At 42.6% G+C, this 21,239-nt stretch overlaps 1 protein-coding gene and 1 pseudogene across 1 annotated transcript; one reads left to right on the top strand and one right to left on the bottom strand.

The window, feature by feature from the left end:
• Nucleotides 1–9,138: 9,138 nt before the first annotated feature.
• LOC148695394 (uncharacterized) lies at nucleotides 9,139–14,820 on the bottom strand (annotated as a pseudogene).
• A 2,356-nt stretch (nucleotides 14,821–17,176) lies between these two features.
• Nucleotides 17,177–20,383, top strand: ECH2 (enoyl-CoA hydratase 2). The gene is made up of 11 exons (XM_068457506.2): nucleotides 17,177–17,370; nucleotides 17,551–17,573; nucleotides 17,722–17,827; nucleotides 18,009–18,079; nucleotides 18,203–18,275; nucleotides 18,567–18,606; nucleotides 18,867–18,939; nucleotides 19,011–19,161; nucleotides 19,583–19,653; nucleotides 19,907–20,080; nucleotides 20,160–20,383. Exons 1-11 carry the CDS (start codon nucleotides 17,308–17,310, stop codon nucleotides 20,245–20,247), a joined length of 933 nt encoding a protein of 310 aa, XP_068313607.1. The 5' UTR covers nucleotides 17,177–17,307; the 3' UTR covers nucleotides 20,248–20,383.
• Nucleotides 20,384–21,239: the final 856 nt, after the last annotated feature.

Below are 21,239 nucleotides of genomic sequence, written 5' to 3'. Positions count from 1 at the left end.
GAACGAAGAGGGTTTTTCTTGATCCTTCGGTATTTTCTTGAGAGCTTTAGAGTTTCAAGGCTTCAAGGTTTTGGTGTGTATGTAAAATTCCTCCCCTTTCTCTTGATGGAGAAGGCTATTTATAGGCCAAGAGAGTGAAGCACCACCATCCATTTTTTTTGGTGAAGTGAGTGGAGTTGGTAGGTGAAGTAAATGTGTAATGTAGGTGAAATGAATGTGTGATGTAAGTGAAATGAATATGTGATGTAAGTGAAATGAATAAATGTTGTAATTTTAATACATTGGTTAACATTTATTTCACTGAAATTTCGGTGTCTACAAATGCCCCCACTTCAAGGCGCGTCATATACATGTGCTTGTCACGTGTAGAAGATGCGTTTTGAAGTCCCTTAATGTAGATGTCAACCCAAGGGCCGTCGAGACTTGATCTTGAATTGGGCTGGAAATTTCTTCAAGGGCCGTCGGGGCTTGAACTTGAATTCGATTGGAAGATTTTCTGGTTTCCTCCAATCGTTGATTTCCACAGGCTTAATCTTGAACTGGGCTGGAGAGATTTTTTTTTTTTTTTTTTTTGGTCTCCTCCGAAGGTCTGAACTTACTCTTCTTATCTGGAGTTGAATTTGATTCAAGGGTAGTGAACACTTGATTTTGAATCGGACTTGTGATTTCTTCAAGGGTCATCGAGGCTTGATCTTGAGTGAAAATAGGACCATGAGCGGTTTCCGGATTCAGACACATGGCAGGCAAGCACGAGGTGGAGGTGATGACATGTTTCTTTGTTTAATCTTTCCAATTCATATTGAAGAGGGTTAGGGGATGAATCAGCATGTGCAGTTGTTGCGTTGGCTGACGATCCACAAGATTGATGTTTCATTGTCACTCGTCTTAGCTGTTCTTCAGGCGAATATGGTATCTTCTCTGGAAGTGTATTGATCGTTGAAGATGACTACTCGAGAGCAACGCTAGGTAAGCAATCAGGGAATAGATTCCAGGCAGTCGGTTCCAGATCGGGAAACTGATTCCAAGTGCCGGCTGATTGCTATCTTTCTCTTTGCCCTGCAGGTAAGAACAAGGACAAAAGAAAGGACATGGAGAAAGCATGATATGAGATACTTTTGCTTTTGAAAAAGTATTGGAGATTTAATAGCGTCGCACGGCGAGGCTTTGCTCTTTGGCGACGACGCCAGCGGAGGGTTGTTGAGGCTTCTCGAGCTCTTTGATTAGAACAATGATGTCGAGCTTGGATTTGACTTAAATTCCTCTGTCTGGATGGTTCTGCAGGGGAAGGTGTCGCGCTCCGGCAATTTGTTCCAGCTCATTGTACCGCATTCTTCTTTGCTTGTTTCTTTTACATAGTCGAGGTGGTGCGCAACCCTTTGCCTTTAAATGGTCTTTCAGGGCATCACTTCTCAGCAATTCATCCATGCTTGGCAGCTTCAGTGTAAAGAGCCGACACTCTGTCACCTGTCCTGAAGTATGCGCTAAGGGAATTCGAGACTCACCAACAGTTGAAGATGAGTACTCGAGAGCAACGCTAGGTAAGCAACCAGGCAAAGGTTCTGGGTAATCAGTTCCAGATCGGAAGTTTAATTTCGGGTTCCAACTGATTGCTTTCTTTCTCCTTGTCTTGCAGGCAAGAGCAAGGGCAAAGGAAAAGACGGGGAAAAAGCATGATATGAGATACCTTTGCTTTCTCCCTTGATGATATGAGATAATTTTGCTTTTGAAGAAGCAGCGAATGAATCAGCACATATATTTGTTGCGCTTGTCTCCACATGCTTCGATCTACCGTTTCCTCTTGCCTCATCTGTACTCCAGGCATCTGGTATCTTCTTTGGGGGTACATCAATAGTTGAAGATGAGTATTTGAGAGCAGGGCTGGATAAGCAATCAGGGAAGGGATTCCAGGTAGTCGGCTCCAAACGGAAAGCTTGATTCCAAGTGTCGACTGATCTCTCTCTCTCTCTCTTTGTCTTTCAGGGAAGAACAAGGACAAAGGAGAGGACGGGGGAAAGGCATGCTATGAGATACTCTTACTTTCGACCCTAATGATATGGGATACGTTTGTTCTCGAAGACTTAGTTGGATAGGTGTTCTTAGGGGTGGAAAAAATTCCCGAAAATCCCGAACCGAACCGAAAAAATCCCGATCCCAAACCAAAAATTTCCCAAACCGAAATTCCCGAAATTTTCGGAATGCTGTCCCGAACCAATCCCAAAATTTCGGTATGGGATTCGAGATTGGCTTCTCGATATTTCGGGAATCCCATACCAAACCGAAAATATATAATATTAATTATTATATATATATATTTATACATATATATATTATTCTTTTATAATTGATGCTAGTAGTTTCTAATTTATGCTCAGCAACCTAGAATGCCCTACACCTTGCATATTTTTCATGTTCTGTTTGATATTCATGTGGATTTTATTATTGCTGCTGCCATGGCTGATGATTTCAGAAGGCTTGATTTTTTTGTCTCTCAACAGATTGCAAAAAGAGTTTAATTAATTTGAATTTTGACTATGATAAAAAGAGTCAAGCATGCCAGTGTTCAATTAAATGGTAGTGTGAATGAAATGAAATTCCTAGTTCATGAATGTGTTCTTGAATTATATATTTGAAGAACAATTCATAATTTCATATTTCAATTTGTGATTCCCGATTTGTCCCAAAATCCCGAAAATATTTCGAGATTCCCGAAATTTGGGATTCCCGAAAATTTGGTTTGGGATTAGTCTTCAAATTCCCATCCCAAAAAATTTCGGTTTGGGATTCGGGATACTAGTTTCGGTATGGTAGCCCATACCGAACCACCCCTAGGTGTTCTCAAGGGAAGAAGAAAACTAAGCATATTGAGAGGTTTGGTTGCAGCCACATTCTCGGCCGAGAAGAAGAGTCATGCGTTTTTTGATGTATGCCTTGCCATGAATGTTGACATATATAGGAATTTTAATGGCAACTAGTAGTGCGGGTGCGGCTTTGTCACCCACGCTTGTCGGCAAAAGTGTGGTAGTTGGGATAATGACCTCCACGCGTTTTCAACTTTGTCAGAGATCTTTGACAAAGTTGCACGCGTTATCTGAAAAGCTGAGATTGCGTCTGAAGAGCGTTGACGAACTTTACGCAGGAAAATCCGGCTTTTAAGATTTGAAGAGTGGCGTCTCTTCGATATTTTTTTTTTTTTTTTTATTAATTGGTGGCTGTGTTGCCTCTCCTTTTATAGAGGTATCGATCATATCCAACATGCACACTTTGAAGATTACCTGCTAGTGAAAATCGTCTCCGGTGTATTTTTTTTTTTAGATTTTACTTCATCCCACCCTTTTCTTTTAACATCTTTGAAAATGGCTAACCCATCTAACATTTGCTTAGATTTGAGTCTCAGCAGTGATACGGGTGCGCCGCGTCAGGGTAATATATGGTGCCCGTCTTTCTTATCTTCTAATGGCCTCTTACAGGTGAACACTCCGTGATGAAGGATGCAACAACAACTACGATAGTAGCTAGGAACCTCCTCACTCCTAGAGATAATAGGTTGCTTTCAAGACGGTCCGATGAGTTGGCCGTTCAAGAGTCCCTAGCTCTCAGTGTTCAGTGTGCGGGCTCTGTGTCCAACATGAGCCAACGCCTACTTGCTCAAACCCGTCAAGTTGAATCATTGACGGAGGAGGTGGAAAATCTTAGACAAGAGATCAAACAGCTTAAGCGCGAGAATAGTGATTTGCACATGCTTGCAAATAATTATTCGACGAGCATGAAGAGGAAGCTTGATCAGCTGCAAGAATCTGAAGGTCGAATTCAAAGTGACCGTCAAAGGTTTATGGCTTTTTTTTTCAGAGGCACATTTTGCCTTCGTCATCTAGCGTTCAACCAAGTATTGAGACCTCGAATGATCTATCTTCGATGCCTCCCGCTCCTGGAGTTTTGCCAAGTAGTGGGGCTTCACGTGAGCAACCTTTGTGAAAACTCCATCTTTTTCTTCTTTTTTTTTTTTTTTGTACGCATTTGTAATTTCTCGGAGATCAATGAACAGGCTTTATTTTGTTCAGTGTATTGTGCTAAATACAGATAAAACATATATATCACCAAGATGTGTTATTTCGTTTTTTTAAATTTTTTTTTTTAATTATTTTATTTTATTTTTTATTTTTATTATTATTATTTTTTTAATCACACTTTTGCAAGTGGTGACGTGCACCATCCTTCCTTTTTTCTTTTTTTTTTAATCACACTTTTGCAAGTGGTGTCATGCACCATCCTTCCCTTATTTTCTTCTTTGTAATAATTTTGTCGCCACATCCTCTTTTCCTTTTCCTTCTTGACTTGCTAACAGTAGCTTGCAATTTCTTTTTGTATGCTTGTACATTGTTCTGATGATGAGTATGACAGACTGGCACCGCTGGGTTCCTGGCTGCACTGCATGCGGACCATTTTTTTTATTTATTTATTTGTAGTCATCTTATTACATTCTTCACTGCATGTGCATTTCTGTTTGCACAGTCATCTCATTACATTCCTCACTGCATGCGGATTGCTATTTGCACAGTCACTGCAACATTATTTGCACAGTCGTTGCACTTCATTCGCTTCTCTAGGTTCATGTGCACATATATATATATATGTATTTATATGGGATCGAATTGTCACCGCACAACCATTACACAGCCACTGCATTGCCTGCCTTCTTGCATCCCGACTACCCTGCCCTGCAATCCTGCCTGCCGGTAACCGCACGCATTGCTTCCTTGCTACACTGCGTTCTCCACGTCTGCTGCCCGTTGAACTGGGTGCTAGACCAAAAAGGGTGGTTGCGAGTGTAAGTTTGAACTGCCAAGGCGAGTTGCTTTCCACTTCTTCAACCTTTGCAGCTCTCTGTGCTATTTGTGGGAGTTCAGTTGCTGTGGATGGGAAAGAGAGGAAGCAGTCACTTAGCAAGTTTCTTTGCATAGCCTTTGCCTTGTAAGGTTTAATCCTTTTAAGCTGAAGACGATTTTGATATGTACATATATATATATATATATTGATTTTGACATGCACTTTTATATATACATATATATATATATATATATTGATTTTGACATGCACTTTCTGACATGCACTTATATATATATACATGCACGGACGTTGGATGTCCCGTGTGTGTGTGCACCTTATATATATATATATATATGTATATATATATATATAGGTGATTGTCTCATAGCTTGTCCCGTCACTTCATGTTTGTGCATATATATATATATATATATATATATATATATATATATATGTTGATTGTCTCATCATTGTGCGTATAAAATATGTAATGTATGTACCCCACTGATGGATTTCCTTGTTGTGATGATACGATTCTTTTTTTTTTTTTTTTTTTTTTTTTGGGAAGGCAGAGCATGATGCTAGGACCCTCATGAAGTTTCCAAAGTTGTGGTAGCTGGTGGCAGAGTGGGCAGGATTGCGGGTGCACATATGCTTTTTTGCTGCCTAGTGTTTGTGCAAGAGATTGCAACGGATTTTCGTTGTGTAGTGCCTTTTGATCACAGTTTTCCCTCGGTGGTGCGTTGCCGTGTGGTGCTGTGCAAGAGACTACAGCGGGGCTTCGCTGTGTAATGCCTTTTGGTCACAGTTTTCCCTTGGTGGTGACGTCGCCATGCGGTGGAAAAAGCTGCTTGCGTAATCGCTGCGGGGTTGCGTAGTGCGATTGCGTGACATTTTGGTTTTCTTTGCCACTGTAGCGTGTCTTGAAGGAACGTTCTGTGGCTGCCCTTTTTGTTGTGCTGTTCAAGTTTTGTGGCTGATTTTGCTTTGTTGCGGTCATGGTATTTTTCAAGTGTTTTAAGAGCAACACCATCACCATTCTTGCGAAGGAAAGTGATCTGCAAGATAGGGGAACAACGCTGAAGATTTACGCCCCACTGACTGGCCCTAAGGCGCTTGCTCTTCCTACAAAAGAAAACTCCATGCATATTAAGTCGTGGTCTTCTGAAGTATCTTGGGAGGTGGCAGACTTTGTTCGATCAAGTACGGAGAAGAAGGCGTGCACACTGAGGATTCTTATCTTGAACCCTTCGCACCACGCTCGTGACAATCATCCAGCTTCGTTTAAGCTTCTTGGTGATCACATCCGCAGCAGAGCTATGGCTTGGAATGATGCCTTGTCGACTACCGGAGAAGCCATTTTTGCTGAGTCTTATTGGGAGTGGCTTGAAGATGTCTTGGGCCGATCTAAACATGTGCTTACTAGCGTGGGCCTTTACCATGTCGTGTACGCATCTTTGTTCAGTTATGATCTCCATCCTTCCATCCTTCATGCGTTCTTCGAGCATTGGTGTTCAGCACTAACACGCTTCATACAGCTCAATGAGAGATGTCAATTTCACTTTAGGATCTCCACAAGATAGGGGGTTTGCCAATCCAAGGTAAGTTTTATGACGAGGTCGTTCCTAGTGCGGAGGAATTTTCTCTCTGCAATAGCCGATGATTGCCTGCGAGTTGTCGCTGTTTATTTTGGGCATATCACAAGTTTTCCCAAGATGCTTGAGGTAAATCAGGCGTGAAGATTTCTTCATGGATCCGCTTCTGGTATTGGGAGGACATAAGGTATAAGAAGTCATTGAAGAAAAGAGGTTGCAACAAAACCACTAAGCCAAAGGGAGACCCATATCCGTCTGGTGCTATTGGTTCAGCTAGGCGTCGTTCCCCTGCCGAGTTGAGAGCGTTTGAGGACCTTGGCATAACATCAGAGCATGTGGAAGAATCTTACCTAGCTGCTTTCTTAGCTTGTTGGCTTTGTAAATTTGTTTTTCCAACCGGCGACGTCAACTTTGTTCGTCCTGGGGTTTTCAAAGTTGCTAGCAAGATGGCTGCAGGTGATTCTTTCAATCTTACTATCCCGGTCTTGGCCAACATTTATAACGGCTTGAGTGTTGTTTTGAACTCAGCGAACACTGAAGATCGTGTTGCGGTTCTTCCCTACCACTATGTGTATGATTAGTTGGGTGAGTACTTCGGCACTCATTTTTTTTCTTCAACTCTAGACAAGTCGGGGCCTTTGATGACGAAGTATTCTGGCGTGCTTTCTTCAAAAAGCCTCAATGATTCCCAGACGCAAGCACTGTTTAGAAGCTGTGAAGGTTTGAAGATGGACCATCTGGCGAGAATTGGCTCAGTGCGGCGAGGCATCATAGATGATTCGCATCTTCGCTTCTCGGACTTATCTTACCTTATAAGTCTTTGCTCGGGTTATGTTTCTTTGCGGCAAGAAGATCGATGCATTGTTCAGCCGTATAGTCCCCACCGTTTCAGCAAGCAATTTGGTTTTGTCCAAAATGTGCCAGGCAAGCTGAAGGAAAAAAACCAATTAGACTCCTTGCAAGCCGTGTATATGCATTAGGAGTCTTGTACTCGTGCATGTACAAATGCTTCTATCACCCTGCCGGCCAAAGACGAGTTCAAGAGTAGTCTAGTGACCCGTGCTTACGTAAGTTGGTGGTCAAAGGTACATTATGAGAACTTGGGGATGGCAAGTGGTACCAATTCTTCTCATTCACACCTTAATGTATCGAGGGGGTTGTTCTGTGGTTCCTACACAACTGATACCTTTTGATTGCGCGAGTGCTGCTACTTTGCAAGATAGACCAGTGGTTTTAGTCCCTCAATGCCCACGCTTGTCTTCTCAACATCTGGATGTATCTGAAGAGGCCAGTGATGAAGTTGATTCGCACGAAGATGGACTTGTTTTGCGGTAGCGTCAACAAGTTTTAAACAAGCGACGACTTGAAGGCGCTCAGGTCGATAGCGATGTCAATTTTTGTCATAAGAAGAAAGAAGTGTTTAGGCTCCCTCAACTCGATGACAGTGTGTCGTTTGAGAAAGATGTATGCATTTTCTTATCTCTTATGACTTCTTCTGCTTTCATTGTTCTAGCTTTTGTTTCTAACAACTTTTTTTGTTCTCTTTAGGTTGGGTTTTCTTGTTCTTTTGACTTGGCGACCACAGGTATTTATTCTTATACGGAGATGCTATTTGGAGGTGACCTTCCTACAGGCGGGGAGATCGGGGATCCACCTGGTACAGAGCTTGTCCGAAATCCGTCAAGTTTCCCAAGTTTGCCGTGTGTAGGTGGAGGTATGCAAGATCCCGTCATGCGTTCTATACCTTTACCAGCTAGCTCTGAGATCTCTCTAAGAGGGCCAAACCTTAGTGGTACTGAGCAGCTTATTCATCGCATCAATCTTCGTGCGGCAATGGATATCAAGAGCCATATTGAGGAGAGGATTTCAAAATGCCCACTGGAGGACCTTGCGTTGCTTAAAGAGGATTTATCGAAGCTTATTTCTGCAATTGCCAATCTTAACGTTGATTCTTCATCCTTGAAGATCAAGATCGCCGAACTTATGGCCGCTTCAACTGAGTATTCTTCCTTGCGTGCTATTTCCTCGAAGAAGTCGAGTCCAGATGTTAGAGCTCACCAGCTTGCAGCAATAGACTTGTCACTAGGGCTGGTTTGGTATTGCTGTGCTTTGAAAAAAAACTACTTCTACTGTGCTGTGAGAATAAGTAGCTGTGAAATAAAGCAGCAGAGTGTTTGGTAAACTTTTTTGTAAAAGTGCTTTTGAAAGAAAAAAAAAAAGCAGTATTAGAGTGTTTGGTAAACTTTTATGTAAAACAGATGTGAAAAAAAGCCGGTTTTTCAAAGCTAGGTTTTGCAGCTTCTTGTTTTTGGCTTTTTTTCATCCAAAACTGTGAAAAAAAGCTGAAGCTGAGTGTTTACCAAACACAAAAACAGCTCCCAGCTTTTTTTTATAGCAGCTTTTTTCAGAATCACCTCAGTACCAAACCAGGTCTAACCCAAGTCCAGTCTTCTCAGCAAGCTGCTTCGGGAGATTATCAAGCCACAGAAACTTCTTTAGCTTCCGTCCAAGTACGTATAGATACGTTGATACGAGAGCAAGAACAGTTGGGCATCGAAGCATCACGACTTGAAAGTGTTCTCGTATAGCCATCCTTAGTGAGGGGATTTGACTTTCGAGCGGTAGAACAGCTTCCACGCCATATACGAGAGAATAAGGCGTAGCTTGGGTGGGAGTCCTATGTGTAGTCCTATATGCCCAAAGTGCTTCACTTATTCTTTCATGCCAGTCTCTTTTTGTTTGGCCGATTACCTTTTTCAGGAGGTTGCACAGCGTCTTATTGAATACTTCCGCGAGGCCATTGGCCGGAGCATGATATATGGAAGACTTGTGCTGCTTGAACTTGTATTTGTCGCAAAGCTCGTCCACGAGTCGGTTGGAGAATTGTTTTTCGTTGTCAGTGATAATGTAGCGAGGCACACCATATCGGTGGATGATATGCTCCTTGATGAAACGAACGACAGTTTCTTTTTTGACTTCCCTTAAAGGTATGGCTTCAGCCCACTTGGAGAAGTAATCTGTTGCAGCTAGGATGTAAGCTTCTCCTGCAGATGACTTTGGCATAATTGGTCCTACAACGTCCAATCCCCATGCGTCAAACGACCATGAAGCAACTGTAGGGTGTAATGGCTCAGGCGGTTGATGTATGAAGTTGGCGTGGAATTGGCAGGCTTGGCACCTTTTGGCGTGTTCCAGGCAGTCCTTCACCATGCTCGGCCAGTAGTAACCCATTCTTTTAAGCTGGAAATGTAGCTTTGGTCCAGACTGATGCGCCCCACACACACCTGAATGTGCTTCTTCCATGGCTTGATTAGCTTCTTCCTCGCCTAGGCATCTCAAGAGCACTTCTTCAAAAGAGCGTCGGTAGAGTGTTCCTTTGTAGTAAAGGAAGCGAGGTGCTCGTCGACGTATTTCGGAACGGTGTCTAAGATCATCTGGAAGCTTTTCGTGCTCTAAGTAGTCGATCAGCGGCTGTCTCCACTCTTCAGCATCGACTGGAAGTACTGCGATGACATTTGTATCATCCAGTGACATTTCATTAACGAGCGGAATCACCCATCTTTGGCAAACTGGCACGTCTGCAGCTTCATCTTTTCCTAGTGTCATACTCGAGGCTAGATTGGCGAGAGCGTCTGCCATTTGATTTTCCTTTCTTGGCACATGTTCTAGTGTCACGGCCTCGAACTTTTGTAGCAGTTGAGTTGCTAGCCGGAAGTATGGGACGAGATCATCTTTCCTCACCTCATATTCAGTTAAGAGTTGATTGATTATGAGCTTGGAATCGTCATATACCTCAAGAGCCGTGATTTCCATGTTGATCGCCATTTGGAGCCTGATGATCAATGCTTGGTACTCAGCAACATTGTTGGAGCATAGCTCACTCAGTTGGAAGGAGTAAGGTAGTATTTGCCTTTGTGGCGACATGAATACTACTCCTGCCCCCGCTCCATCTGCTCGTGCGGATCCGTCGAAGAACATCGTCCATGTCGGGAAGATGTCGATGTAGAACACCTCCTCGTCAGGCAAGTCGTTTAAGATTTTCCAATCAGCCGGGATTGGATGATCGGCAAGGAAGTCTGCTAGCGCTTGTCCCTTGACGGCTTTAGCTGGGACGTAGATGATCTCATATTGATTAAGAAGCAAAGCCCATTTAGCGAGTCGCCCTGTCAAGACTGGCTTAGACATGACGTATTTGACAGGGTCGGCTTTAGCAACCAAGTGGATGGTGTAAGCATGCATGTAATGTCTGAGCTTCTGAATGGCAAACACCAAAGCGAGGCACATCTTTTCTATTGGGGAATAGTTCAACTCAGCGCCAGTGAGAGTTCGACTGAGGTAGTAAAGTGCTCTTTCTTTCTGCGATTCATTCTCTTGCGCCAAGAGTGCTCTGATTGAACTTTCCTGAGCAGCAATATACAATATGAGCGGTTTCCCGGGCACAGGTGCCCCCAGGACAGGTGAACTTGACAAATATTTCTTTATGCTTTCAAAAGCATTATGGCATGCTTTGTCCCATACAAATGGAACATCTTTCTTCATAAGGCGACTAAACGGTTGACAACGCCCTGCGAGGTTGGAGATGAAGCGTCTCATGAAGGCTAGCCGTCCTTGTAGACTTTTCAGCTCGTGCAGGTTTCTTGGCTCAGGCATGCTTTGAATGGCCTTGATCTTTGATTGGTCCACTTCAATACCACGGTGCTTGACGATGAAGCCGAGGAATTTTTCAGAGGTGACGCCAAACGCACACTTTAACGGGTTCATCTTGAGGTTGTATTTTCGCAGCCTTTCGAACACTATTCGCAGATCCTTCAAGTGGTCTGATCTTTTCTTTGTCTTAACCACCACATCATCTACGTAACATTCTACGTTTTTCTGTAGCATGTCATTGAATATTTTCTGCATTGCGCGATGATACGTAGCTCTAACGTTCTTTAGACCAAAAGGTATCACCTTGTAGCAATAGATACCTTTTGGAGTGCGAAAAGCTGTTAGTTCCTCATCTTCGAGGGCCATGCGAATTTGATTGTACCCAGAAGAGCCATCCATGAATGATAATGCCTCATGGCCAGTGGTTGCATCCACCATGATTTCAATGATTGACAAGGGGAAGTCATCCTTCGGGCAAGCATTATTGAAGTCCCGAAAGTCTACGCAAACACGTATTTGTCCTGATTTTTTAAGGACAATTACGATGTTGGAGATCCATTTGGGGTATTGCACTTCTCGAATAAAGCCTGCTTCGATTAGCTTGTTGATCTCGACCTCAATTAGTGGGATAAGCTCGGATCGATAGCGTCTTTGAGTTTGCTTTATCGGTCGCGTTCCAGGCTTGACTGCAAGATGATGAACAGCGATGATAGGGTCCAGGCCGGGCATTTCTTTGTAGGTCCAAGCAAAGGCATCTTTGTACTCTAACAATAGCTGATAATATTCTTCTCTCTCATCCGTACTTAATAATGCACTTACGAAGATAGGCTTTGGTTCCTTGCTTGTACCTAAGTTGAGTTCCTTGAGATCATCAACCGTGGCTTGCCCCCCATCTTCGAGCTGTGGTGGTGCAGCAGTGACATATTCCTCGGGGATTTCGTCTTCTTTGCATTCTTGAATCGTGATGTGGAAGACATCTTGGACCTCCTCTTTAGTGCTGTCTTCTCGAGCTTGTTGGCATGAGGATTGTCCGGTGTGGATGATAGTACGCCTTCTTACTTTCAATGGTCCATTTGTGTCAACCTCTAAGATTGTTTGGCGCTTCATCCTTGAAGGAATCAAGCTTCGAACGTCGCCTTTTTCTGCTAACCCATCGAGCTTTTCTTCCTTTGATGTTGTCTTCCTCTTTCTAGAAGGCTTTTCATTATCTTTAAATCTTTCTGAAGCTGATCGTCGCAGAGGAGAGATAGCTGTGTTGCTTTGTTTCTTAGGCTTTAACAACCTTTCAAAGACAGAGCTTTGGGATGTTGGCGTGTTAAGCCTCTTGAAGACAGAGGTTCGGTCTTGACCACCAATGCGATTAAGCACTGAAATTCTGGGGCTTGAACGGCTCATCCTATCGAAGACCGACGTCCGAGAGACGGTTTAGGTTCTTCTTGGTCTTGTTCAATGCTCACGCTGACTTATTGAGCGCTAGTATTTTTCGCTTTGTTTGAAATCATCACAGGTGCATTTGGTGTAAAGCCAAGTCCGGCTTTGTTGTTGTCCACTCCGTAACCATGCTCCTTCAACTTCTTTTGAGTTTTGGTGAGGTTACGTTCTTTGTCATTGACAGTGTTTGAAACCTTCTTTCCAGCCGTAGAAGAGGAAGCGAAGTCGTACCCGGCCTTCGACATGAGTTTGTAGGCGTTTGGGTCGAAACCTTCCTCGGTCCTTTTGGTTGGAAGAAAGCTTGATTCCACCTCCTCTGGTAGAGCTTTTATGAAGCCTTATGGTAGTCTTGCGACCTTAGCATTCCCTAGCTGTGTCAGAGGCAAAACTACATTCGTCTTAAGCAACTTCACATTATCCTTGTGCCACCGTGTGTCGGCTCTTCTTGTTCCAGTTTCGAATGGAGATTGACCATTTTTTCTTCTTGACATCGGGATATACCAAAATATGGGCGTGTTCGGTCCTTTTGAAGGCATCCTACTCCTTTTGGTTGTCGCAGGTTTAGCAAACTCGTTATCGTCTTTGCTTAACGATGGCACGACTTGCTCTTTTTGCTTTTTAGGCATGGCTTGCCACTCCTGCTTTTTAAGTGTTATTTTGCCCGTGGATTTGATCTCTTCCAGAAGAGCTTCGGGTACCATGTCTTCGTCCATGTAGAACTTGGCGTCTGCAAAGTGTGATTCAGCTTCAGTGAATGGCTTAGTGTCACCTTGGATCACCTTCACTCATTCTCAGTAAAATTTTAGGCATTGGTGAAGGGTGGACGATACTACCCCATTTGCGTGGATCCAAGGTCTTCCTAGAAGCAAGCTGTAGGAAGTTATTGCATCAATCACGTGGACTATCGTGCTTGATTTAAGCTCACCAATAGTCATCTCTACTCGAATCATGCCCATCGCCCTTTGTCCTCCTTGGTTAAAACCCTGGATCAGCAGACGGCTCAGGGATAGTTCATTCACCTTGATGCCAATTATGGTCATTGTTGATTTTGGCATGATGTTTATGGCCAACCCACCATCCACAAGCATGCGGTTTACTTTGTGTTCCCTTATGTACCCCGAGACGAAGAGAGGACGGTTGTGTGGCTTTGATCCCAGCAGTAGGTCTTCGTCAGTGAAGTTAATTGCGTCATTGGTGGCACAACATGTGGCACATTCATGTGGCTAAAGCTTCGAGCCTTCGTCGTTACTTTCTTGCACTTCGTGGTCGCCAGGACTTGCCAAGACTGCTGCTAGTGCTCTTCGCATCCTTTTTGGCAATTGTAGCGCTTCCTTGATGCTAAAGTGTGTTGGCAGACCTTCTTCAGGTGCGAGGGTCTTTTCTACCTCAGTGGTGATAGCTCTGCCTTTTGAGGGCTCTTCTATTTCTACTTCAACCATGTGACAAGCGACGGTAGTGCACTGTTGGAAAAAGTCATTCGGGAAGTACTCGTGCAAGGAAACGGGAACGCGTGGCTCCTGCTCTATAGGTTCCCCAGTATATGTTGTCTTATCATCCTTTCTTTTAGGCTTCCCATTGTTGCGGCCGTGGTGATCTCTTCTTTGTTCCACCTTTGGCTGTATGACCCGTGGTCTTGGCTTCCTTGTCTTTTTGTAGGTTACCAATATCCATCCTTTTTCATCATCAGTATGCGCATCTTGGTCGCTTTCCCCAGTGATGGTTGTGTAGGAGGTGCCGTGCAGCTTGAGCATTCACGAGAATGGTCAGGTGTCTCTTGGAGAGGCACGGGATCGAACGATCCAAATGCAATTGTAGTGGTATGCGTTGCGGCCGTGTCCTCAAGGTTGAGCTCAATTTGCCCTTGTTGTGCTAGCTTCATGATGAGTTCTTTAAGAACGAAGCACTTGCCAACAAGATGGCTCACAATACGATGGTACTTGCAGTACCTAGGATCGTTTATGCGATTTATTTCTTCAGGACGCTTGCATTCGGGTAGCTCAATCACCTTTTTTTCCAGCAAGTCATCTAACATGGCAGCCATGTTAGAGTTAGGAAAAGGGTACGTTTTCTGTTCCAACTCTCTCAAGGTGCTCTTGTATCTGTCTTGGGTGCGAGAAGGCTCACCTGTCTTTATCTCCTTTGTTTTCTTCTTGGAGGAGATCTTGATTGGCGCTGAGGAGGTTTTGATGGGGGTAGTGTTGATGGTGAAAGCTTCCTTTGCGGGCTTCTTCCCGGTCTTGTCTACATTTGGGGCGAATACTTTATCCTTCTTGAAGTTAGTAATCGGCTCCTTTTTCCCATGATTAGCAATACTCAGTTCCATGTCGTGGGAACGAGTTGCTAACTCTTCGAATGTTCTTGGTTTTATGCCTTGGAGGATGTAATGTAACCCCCAGTGCATGCCTTGAACGCACATCTCAATGGCAGAGGTTTCAGAAAGCCGATCTTTGCAATCCAGAGTTAAGGAGCGCCATCTATTGATGTAGTCGACGACATGTTCATCTTTCCACTGTTTCGTACTGGTCAGCTCTAGCATGCTTACAGTACGGCGAGTGCTGTAGAAGCGGTTGAGGAATTCCCTTTCTAGATGGTCCCAACTGTTGATAGACTCGGGTTCGAGGTCGGTGTACCAGTCAAAAGCATTACTTTTCAGCGAACGCACGAATTGTTTGACGAGGTAGTCCCCCTCTGTCCCAGCATTGTTGCAAGTTTCAATGAAATGGGCGACATATTGCTTCGGGTTGCCTTTTCCATCGAACTGCATGAATTTTGGGGGCTGATAACCCCTTGGCATCTTCAAAGCATCAATCTTCTTGGAATAAGGCTTTGAGTACAGTACGGAGTCATGTGAGCTTCCTTCGTACTGTGTCTTGATAGTGCTTGCAATCATCTCCTGTAGCTGCTGGATAGAGAGAGATCCCATGAACGCCGTTGCTTGGTCTAGCTTCAGCTTCTCTTCGACTTTCTCCGCTAGAGGCTCCTCTTCTTCGTCGACTTCTTTCTTTAATAGGCCAACATTTGGGTCGACTTTCACGTCGGGCCGCGCATCTAGTTGGTTGACAAGTGCGGCAATCTGCAAGTCTTTCTTTTCCACAGTTCGTGTGAGCTTTGCGATTGCTTCATTCATCTGAGCTAGCTGCTCCTCGATTGAAGTTGCTCCAGTGGTCATGACTTGCATGGTTATACTGCCGCTCGAATCAGCGTCGGAGAGGAGGGACTCTGAGTATTTGCTCGGGCTCTCCCCTCTTAACGCCCTTAGCGAGGCTAGGGTGATCACAGGCTTGTGCCTCAGGTGCTCTTGTTCTTTTGACAGAGTTAATGCAGGGGCGGAAGCCACGGCAAAAAGAGCTCTTGCCTTACTTCAGGTTGTGATGCCCGAAATATCACCACTTGCGACGATGATGTTCTTGTTCTTCGCTTTGATTGCGGGAACAACTTGATATTTTCTTGATGCCATTTGCGTTTTTCGATGATTTGAGGATAAAGATGAGAGGTAGAGATGTCCTACTGGACGTGCCAAATTTGTAAACACGAAAAATTCCTGAAACAAGAAACAAGAATACGTGTACAAAATATATTTTTGTATTAATGATTTTTGGGGTTACAATCCCTTTGTAATTTGATCCTCTGATTCTATATTCGTAGGGTGTAGGTTTGTGGATGAGCTGTTGATCCAAAGGGCCATCGGGGCTTGATCTAGGGATGAACAGTTGATGAATGAATCTTTAAAGGGCGTTGGGCTTGATCTTGAAGAATGGGTGTATGGGTTTGTTGAGGTTGTTGATCCAAAGGGCCGTTGGGGCTTGATCTTAGGATGAACGGATGATGAATGATGAACACTTTCTTCAAGAGGCCATCGGGGCTTGATCTTCAGTTGGTGGAAGTTCTTCAAGGGCCGTTGGAGCTTGATCTTGAAAGAGGATTTGACGAAGAACGAAGAGGGTTTTTCTTGATCCTTCGGGATTTTCTTGAGAGCTTTAGAGTTTCAAGGCTTCAAGGTTTTGGTGTGTATATAAAATTCCTCCCCTTTCTCTTGATGGAGAAGGCTATTTATAGGCCAAGAGAGTGAATCACCACCATCCATTTTTTTTGGTGAAGTGAGTGGAGTTGGTAAGTGAAGTAAATGTGTAATGTAGGTGAAATGAATGTGTGATGTAAGTGAAATGAATATCTGATCTAAGTAAAATGAATAAATGTTGTAATTTAATACATTAGTTAACATTTATTTCATTGAAATTTCGATGTCTACAGGTGTTTCAAATGTTCTTCACTCCTCCAAATTTAATTAGTCAAGGCGTAGCAACCGAAAAATGGATATGAGAATGAAGTTGAGAATGTCGGGTGTCTTTAAGGTGGTGGTGCGTTCTTTGTGGTTTAACATCAATGAAGGATATGTGGACCAATAAAAAAACGAATAAAGGGCAAATATAGACTTAGTCACAAGAAAAAGTAGAGCAATTTTTAGAATATGATCAGAAGCACAATCAAATGTCAAAAACATGTCTACTTTTAACTAATGGCCCTTGTTTTAATTAGTCGGAAGTGATACAATCTTTTATCACACCAGAACATAATCAGACCGAGATGATTACACGTTATTAAATCGCCTGTTTGGCGTGTAATACGTCGTACCAAACGAGACCTTAATAATGGTAGTGAATATTTGGACATTGTTAAATGGGAATAGGTACGCGTGCCAACATTTTGCGACCTCCCTCGCTGACTGCAGTTCTTCTGACCATTATCTACCCCATCCATCATCCCATTCCAAGCTTACTCAGAATTCACAGCAGAAACAGAGAGCGTTGATATGGCGTCCGATGCGTCGTCCGAGTTCGATCCCGCTCGTATCGAATCTCACAAATTCCCCGAGGTGCTTTTCGCGCCTTGTTTAATTGCTTGTTTCTGTAGCTCTCAGCGCTCCAATTAATCTTGTTTTCTGGTAATTCTTTGGATTGCGATCCACTAAGCCTATCTCTCTGATCTCGTTTTCTCATAACTTCGTTTTGCTTTCTCTTTTTGTTGCGCGCGCATATTTTTATGGGGACTTCAGCGCACGTACACCTACTCCGAGAGGTAAGCTTAAGCACTTCCATTACAGCAATTCCGAAAGCTCTTTTTTTTTTTTTTTTTTTTTATATATAATTAAATTCATATATAATTCTCAATTAACGCCGCTTAATTACTTGCTTACTGCCTGTGCTGATGTTTTATAACTCGGCAGAGATGTCGCGCTGTATGCGTTGGGCATTGGAGCTTGCGCTCGGGATGCCGTGGATGTCGACCAACTGAAATATGTTTATCATGAAAAGGGCCAGAATTTCATCCAGGTGCGGTGTTAATAATTCATTCGATTTTGCTTTCGCTAAATCATGATTTGATTTGTTTTGTTTAGCACAATACATTGAGTAAATTGTAAAAACACGGTGCTGCGAGGTGCGTGTATGCTTGTGTGTTTTCCATAACATATGCATTTTGCGTAGCGTAAATGAATGTTGCTGTTTTCGGTAGGTCTTGCCGACGTTTTCTGCTCTATTCTCGCTCGGATCTCTGCCAGGTGGTGCTGGTCTTCCAGGGTTGCAGTAAGTATCAGTGATAAGAACCCCTTACATATTTCATGAGTAAAATACTTTCTGAGTTCTTGCTTGAATTTACATTGTCTTGACGAGAAGCAAACTAGAATTTCTGGTTTTTGTTGCCGCCAGATATGATCCGCAACTCTTGCTGCATGGACAACAATACATAGAACTCTACAAGCCACTGCCTTCAAGTGCTGTTGTAAGGCCTTTGAAAACAAGATATATATGATACATAGTTCGTGTTATGCCTGAATATGCAGTAGTTGGTTTCTTCACATAGAATTAGTTTAACTTTTTTACCAGCATATGGAATAACTGGTTTAAGTAAAGGGAGATTGTCTGCCTCCAATTCAACAATTTTTATTAAGTACCTTGCTTTTATAACATTCAAAGTTGATAGTTTATATCTTGATCGATCTTTCAGCGATTGCCTTGGTAGGAGTCTTTTTTATTGGTTTTGTTAAGCTCCATGTTATGTTGTTTTATGCAGTTAAAAAATATTGTGACTCTTGCTGGACTCCATGATAAAGGTTTGTATCTATCAGTAGAAGTATTATTATTTCTTTAACTTGCAGAATCATCTGCATAAGAGTACAAGGAAGTTTGACTTAAAAGGTTTATTAATATTGAAACATAAGTAAGATGTATGTGTATCAGTTTGATGTGTACATATTGCTTGAAGGCTCACATCTCTTAAACGAAGGTCCAAAATAAGTTGTACTGTTCATTTTTAAAAATTCTTTTTTAATAGCAAGGCCATAATTAGCAAATTTTTGCTGTTGATTTACAGGTAAAGCTGCTATTCTCGAGATTGAAACAAAAAGTTACGACAAAGATTCTGGTGTACTGTATTGCATGAATCGGTGAGTACTCATTTGAAATAGATGATCTAATATTGTCAAGCAATTGACATAGATGGGGTGTTTCTTTCCAGGTCGACTGTTTTTCTGCGAGGTGCTGGTGGCTTCTCAAAATCATCCCAGCGGTATTCGTATTCAACCTATCCAAAAGACCAGGTTGCATCTGTGACAACCCCAAAAGGTCAACCTTTTGCAGTGTATGAAGATTGTACACAGCCATCTCAGGCATGTAGCATTTATTTCGTTATTTGCAAAAAGTAAAGTCACTGTCTCATGTAAAGAGTTAGGCGGTACTCTTTCCTGCAGAATTAAGAGTCGTCAAGTTCTACCAAAGCTATGTTTCAAGTCTTTTAGTCGCTCCTTCATTGTCAACCTAATTCCCAATTGGTGCTTACAATGACCAATAGGCAGCTATAAATGGCTTGTGCTTGCTTCCAAACTAAAATAATATTTCTTTAAGATGCACATGATTTTTGATGATCGTATACAAAAAGGTATATTCATCTTTGTGAGTGACGAAGATGTTTTATACTCTAGATACATTCAGATTATAAATTGACATGGTTACACAAGATATTCAATTTATCTGTTCTCCTTGAAAATGGGATTCCATGTAATCATTTGACTTCTTTATGCCCTTCTACAGGCATTGCTATATAGGCTATCTGGAGATTACAATCCTTTGCATTCAGATCCTATGTTCGCAAAAGCTGCAGGGTGAGTTCCACACTAAAATTGAACAGCTGGACTTTTTTAAAGATTTTTCTTTTAATTTTGCGATGGGTTACACTGTCATTAGGAGGTCCATTTTATTTGAAACAAGCTTTGTTTACAATCTAGGAAAATTACAACTTGTAGCTATTCTGCTCTCATTTTATATTCAAGGCCGCATCCTGTACCATAGATTTTCCAATTTCATCATAACCCAAGTTTTCAGTTTATCTAACTTTTTTGTGCTGCATTATCAAAGGTTCACACGGCCGATACTGCATGGCTTGTGCACACTTGGATTTGCAGTCAGGGCAATTGTGAAATGCATTTGCGGAGAAGATCCAAACCTGGTCAAGTGTGTATCAGGCCGGTTCCTGTTACATGTCTACCCTGGTGAAACTTTGCTCACTGAAATGTGGCTCGAAGGCCTGAGGTAGATTTGCCTCTTATTGGTCTTTGTGATTGATTTATTTAGAAGCACATTGAGATAATGTCAGTGTAAAAATCTGCAGGGTGATTTTTCAAACAAAGGTGAAAGAACGAAGCCGGGCGGTGCTTTCTGGCTATGTGGATCTACATGGTTTATCTTCGCGCCTGTAGAACACTTTCTGTTTATTTTTATTTGGGGACTATGGAAGTCTGATAGCCCTCTGCTTGTACGTGTATGGATAATGTAAACAATAAGAAAAAAAACTTGGTGTATTTAGTATTGAATAAAATTTCATTTAACATACTACTTCACATGTGTTGGTGTATAGGACATAGTTGTAAATAACAAGGTTGTGCAGGTGACAAATTATTCAAGTTTCGGTGATGTGTGAGAGCATAAGGAGATTATCTTTAAGTTTGGTTGAACTAAAAGAACCCTGCAGGCACTGTTTTTTTGTTGGAAACCAAACCACCGCGGACGGCAAGAGTCCACAACTAGCAGGATGCAGAATTGCAGACAGGGGAAAATAGTGTCGGTAGGTACTCCTTGTCGAATCAAGATTCTCTCCTGATCTCTGTGTCTAGAGCTGACGGATTCAGAGATTTAAACTACTCAACCCATTAGCCCATATTATTGGGCCGCCTCACAAATCAAGGGTCTTGATCTCTCTCTCCCTCTCTTGAATGGTCCGATTTCTTGATCCGTCGGTTTCAAACTGCGAGATCATGAGAGAATCTGAATTCCTCCTTGTCCATGAGTTAGGGTATAGAAAACATAGTGTTGTTAACTTTCATGTATATGCCAAATTCTTCCCCCTAAACTTGTAACTCATTGTCAATTTACCTCTTAAAGTTTAATTTCAATTAATTGTTTGCTGAACTATTTATCACTAAAACGTTGACGGGCAAATTTATATGACGGGGCGATGGGCTTGCACCTAAAGTTAACAGTACTCCATATTGAGTTCATGTCCTCAAATCATCTTCTCCCACTATTGCTTGTCAAGTGGTCTACGTTAGAAAATAAAGTGTTGATTGGCCGATGACAAATAAGAAAATTCAAACCAAATTGTCTATATTGTTGTGGCAGGAGGACGAATTTGAAGCTTGAACATAGGATCTTGGGTTAAGGGATATGTTTTTAACTTCTTAACTACAAGTCT

Source organism: Pyrus communis, chromosome 8 (assembly GCF_041283825.1).
Source record: "Pyrus communis isolate YQ-2024b chromosome 8, ASM4128382v1, whole genome shotgun sequence".
Classification (NCBI taxonomy): domain Eukaryota; kingdom Viridiplantae; phylum Streptophyta; class Magnoliopsida; order Rosales; family Rosaceae; genus Pyrus; species Pyrus communis.
The sequence above is the reverse complement of the archived record's forward strand: the minus strand, read 5'-3'. Positions and strand labels throughout refer to the sequence as shown.

Coding starts and splice junctions, on each gene's coding strand:
- ECH2 (XM_068457506.2), top strand. CDS start 17,308: ATGGCGTCCGATGCGTCGTCCGAGTTCGATCCCGCTCGTATCGAATCT. Junction 18,276..18,566: donor CACTGCCTTCAAGTGCTGTT/GTAAGGCCTTTG, acceptor TGTTTTATGCAG/TTAAAAAATATTGTGACTCT. Junction 18,607..18,866: donor TGCTGGACTCCATGATAAAG/GTTTGTATCTAT, acceptor GTTGATTTACAG/GTAAAGCTGCTATTCTCGAG.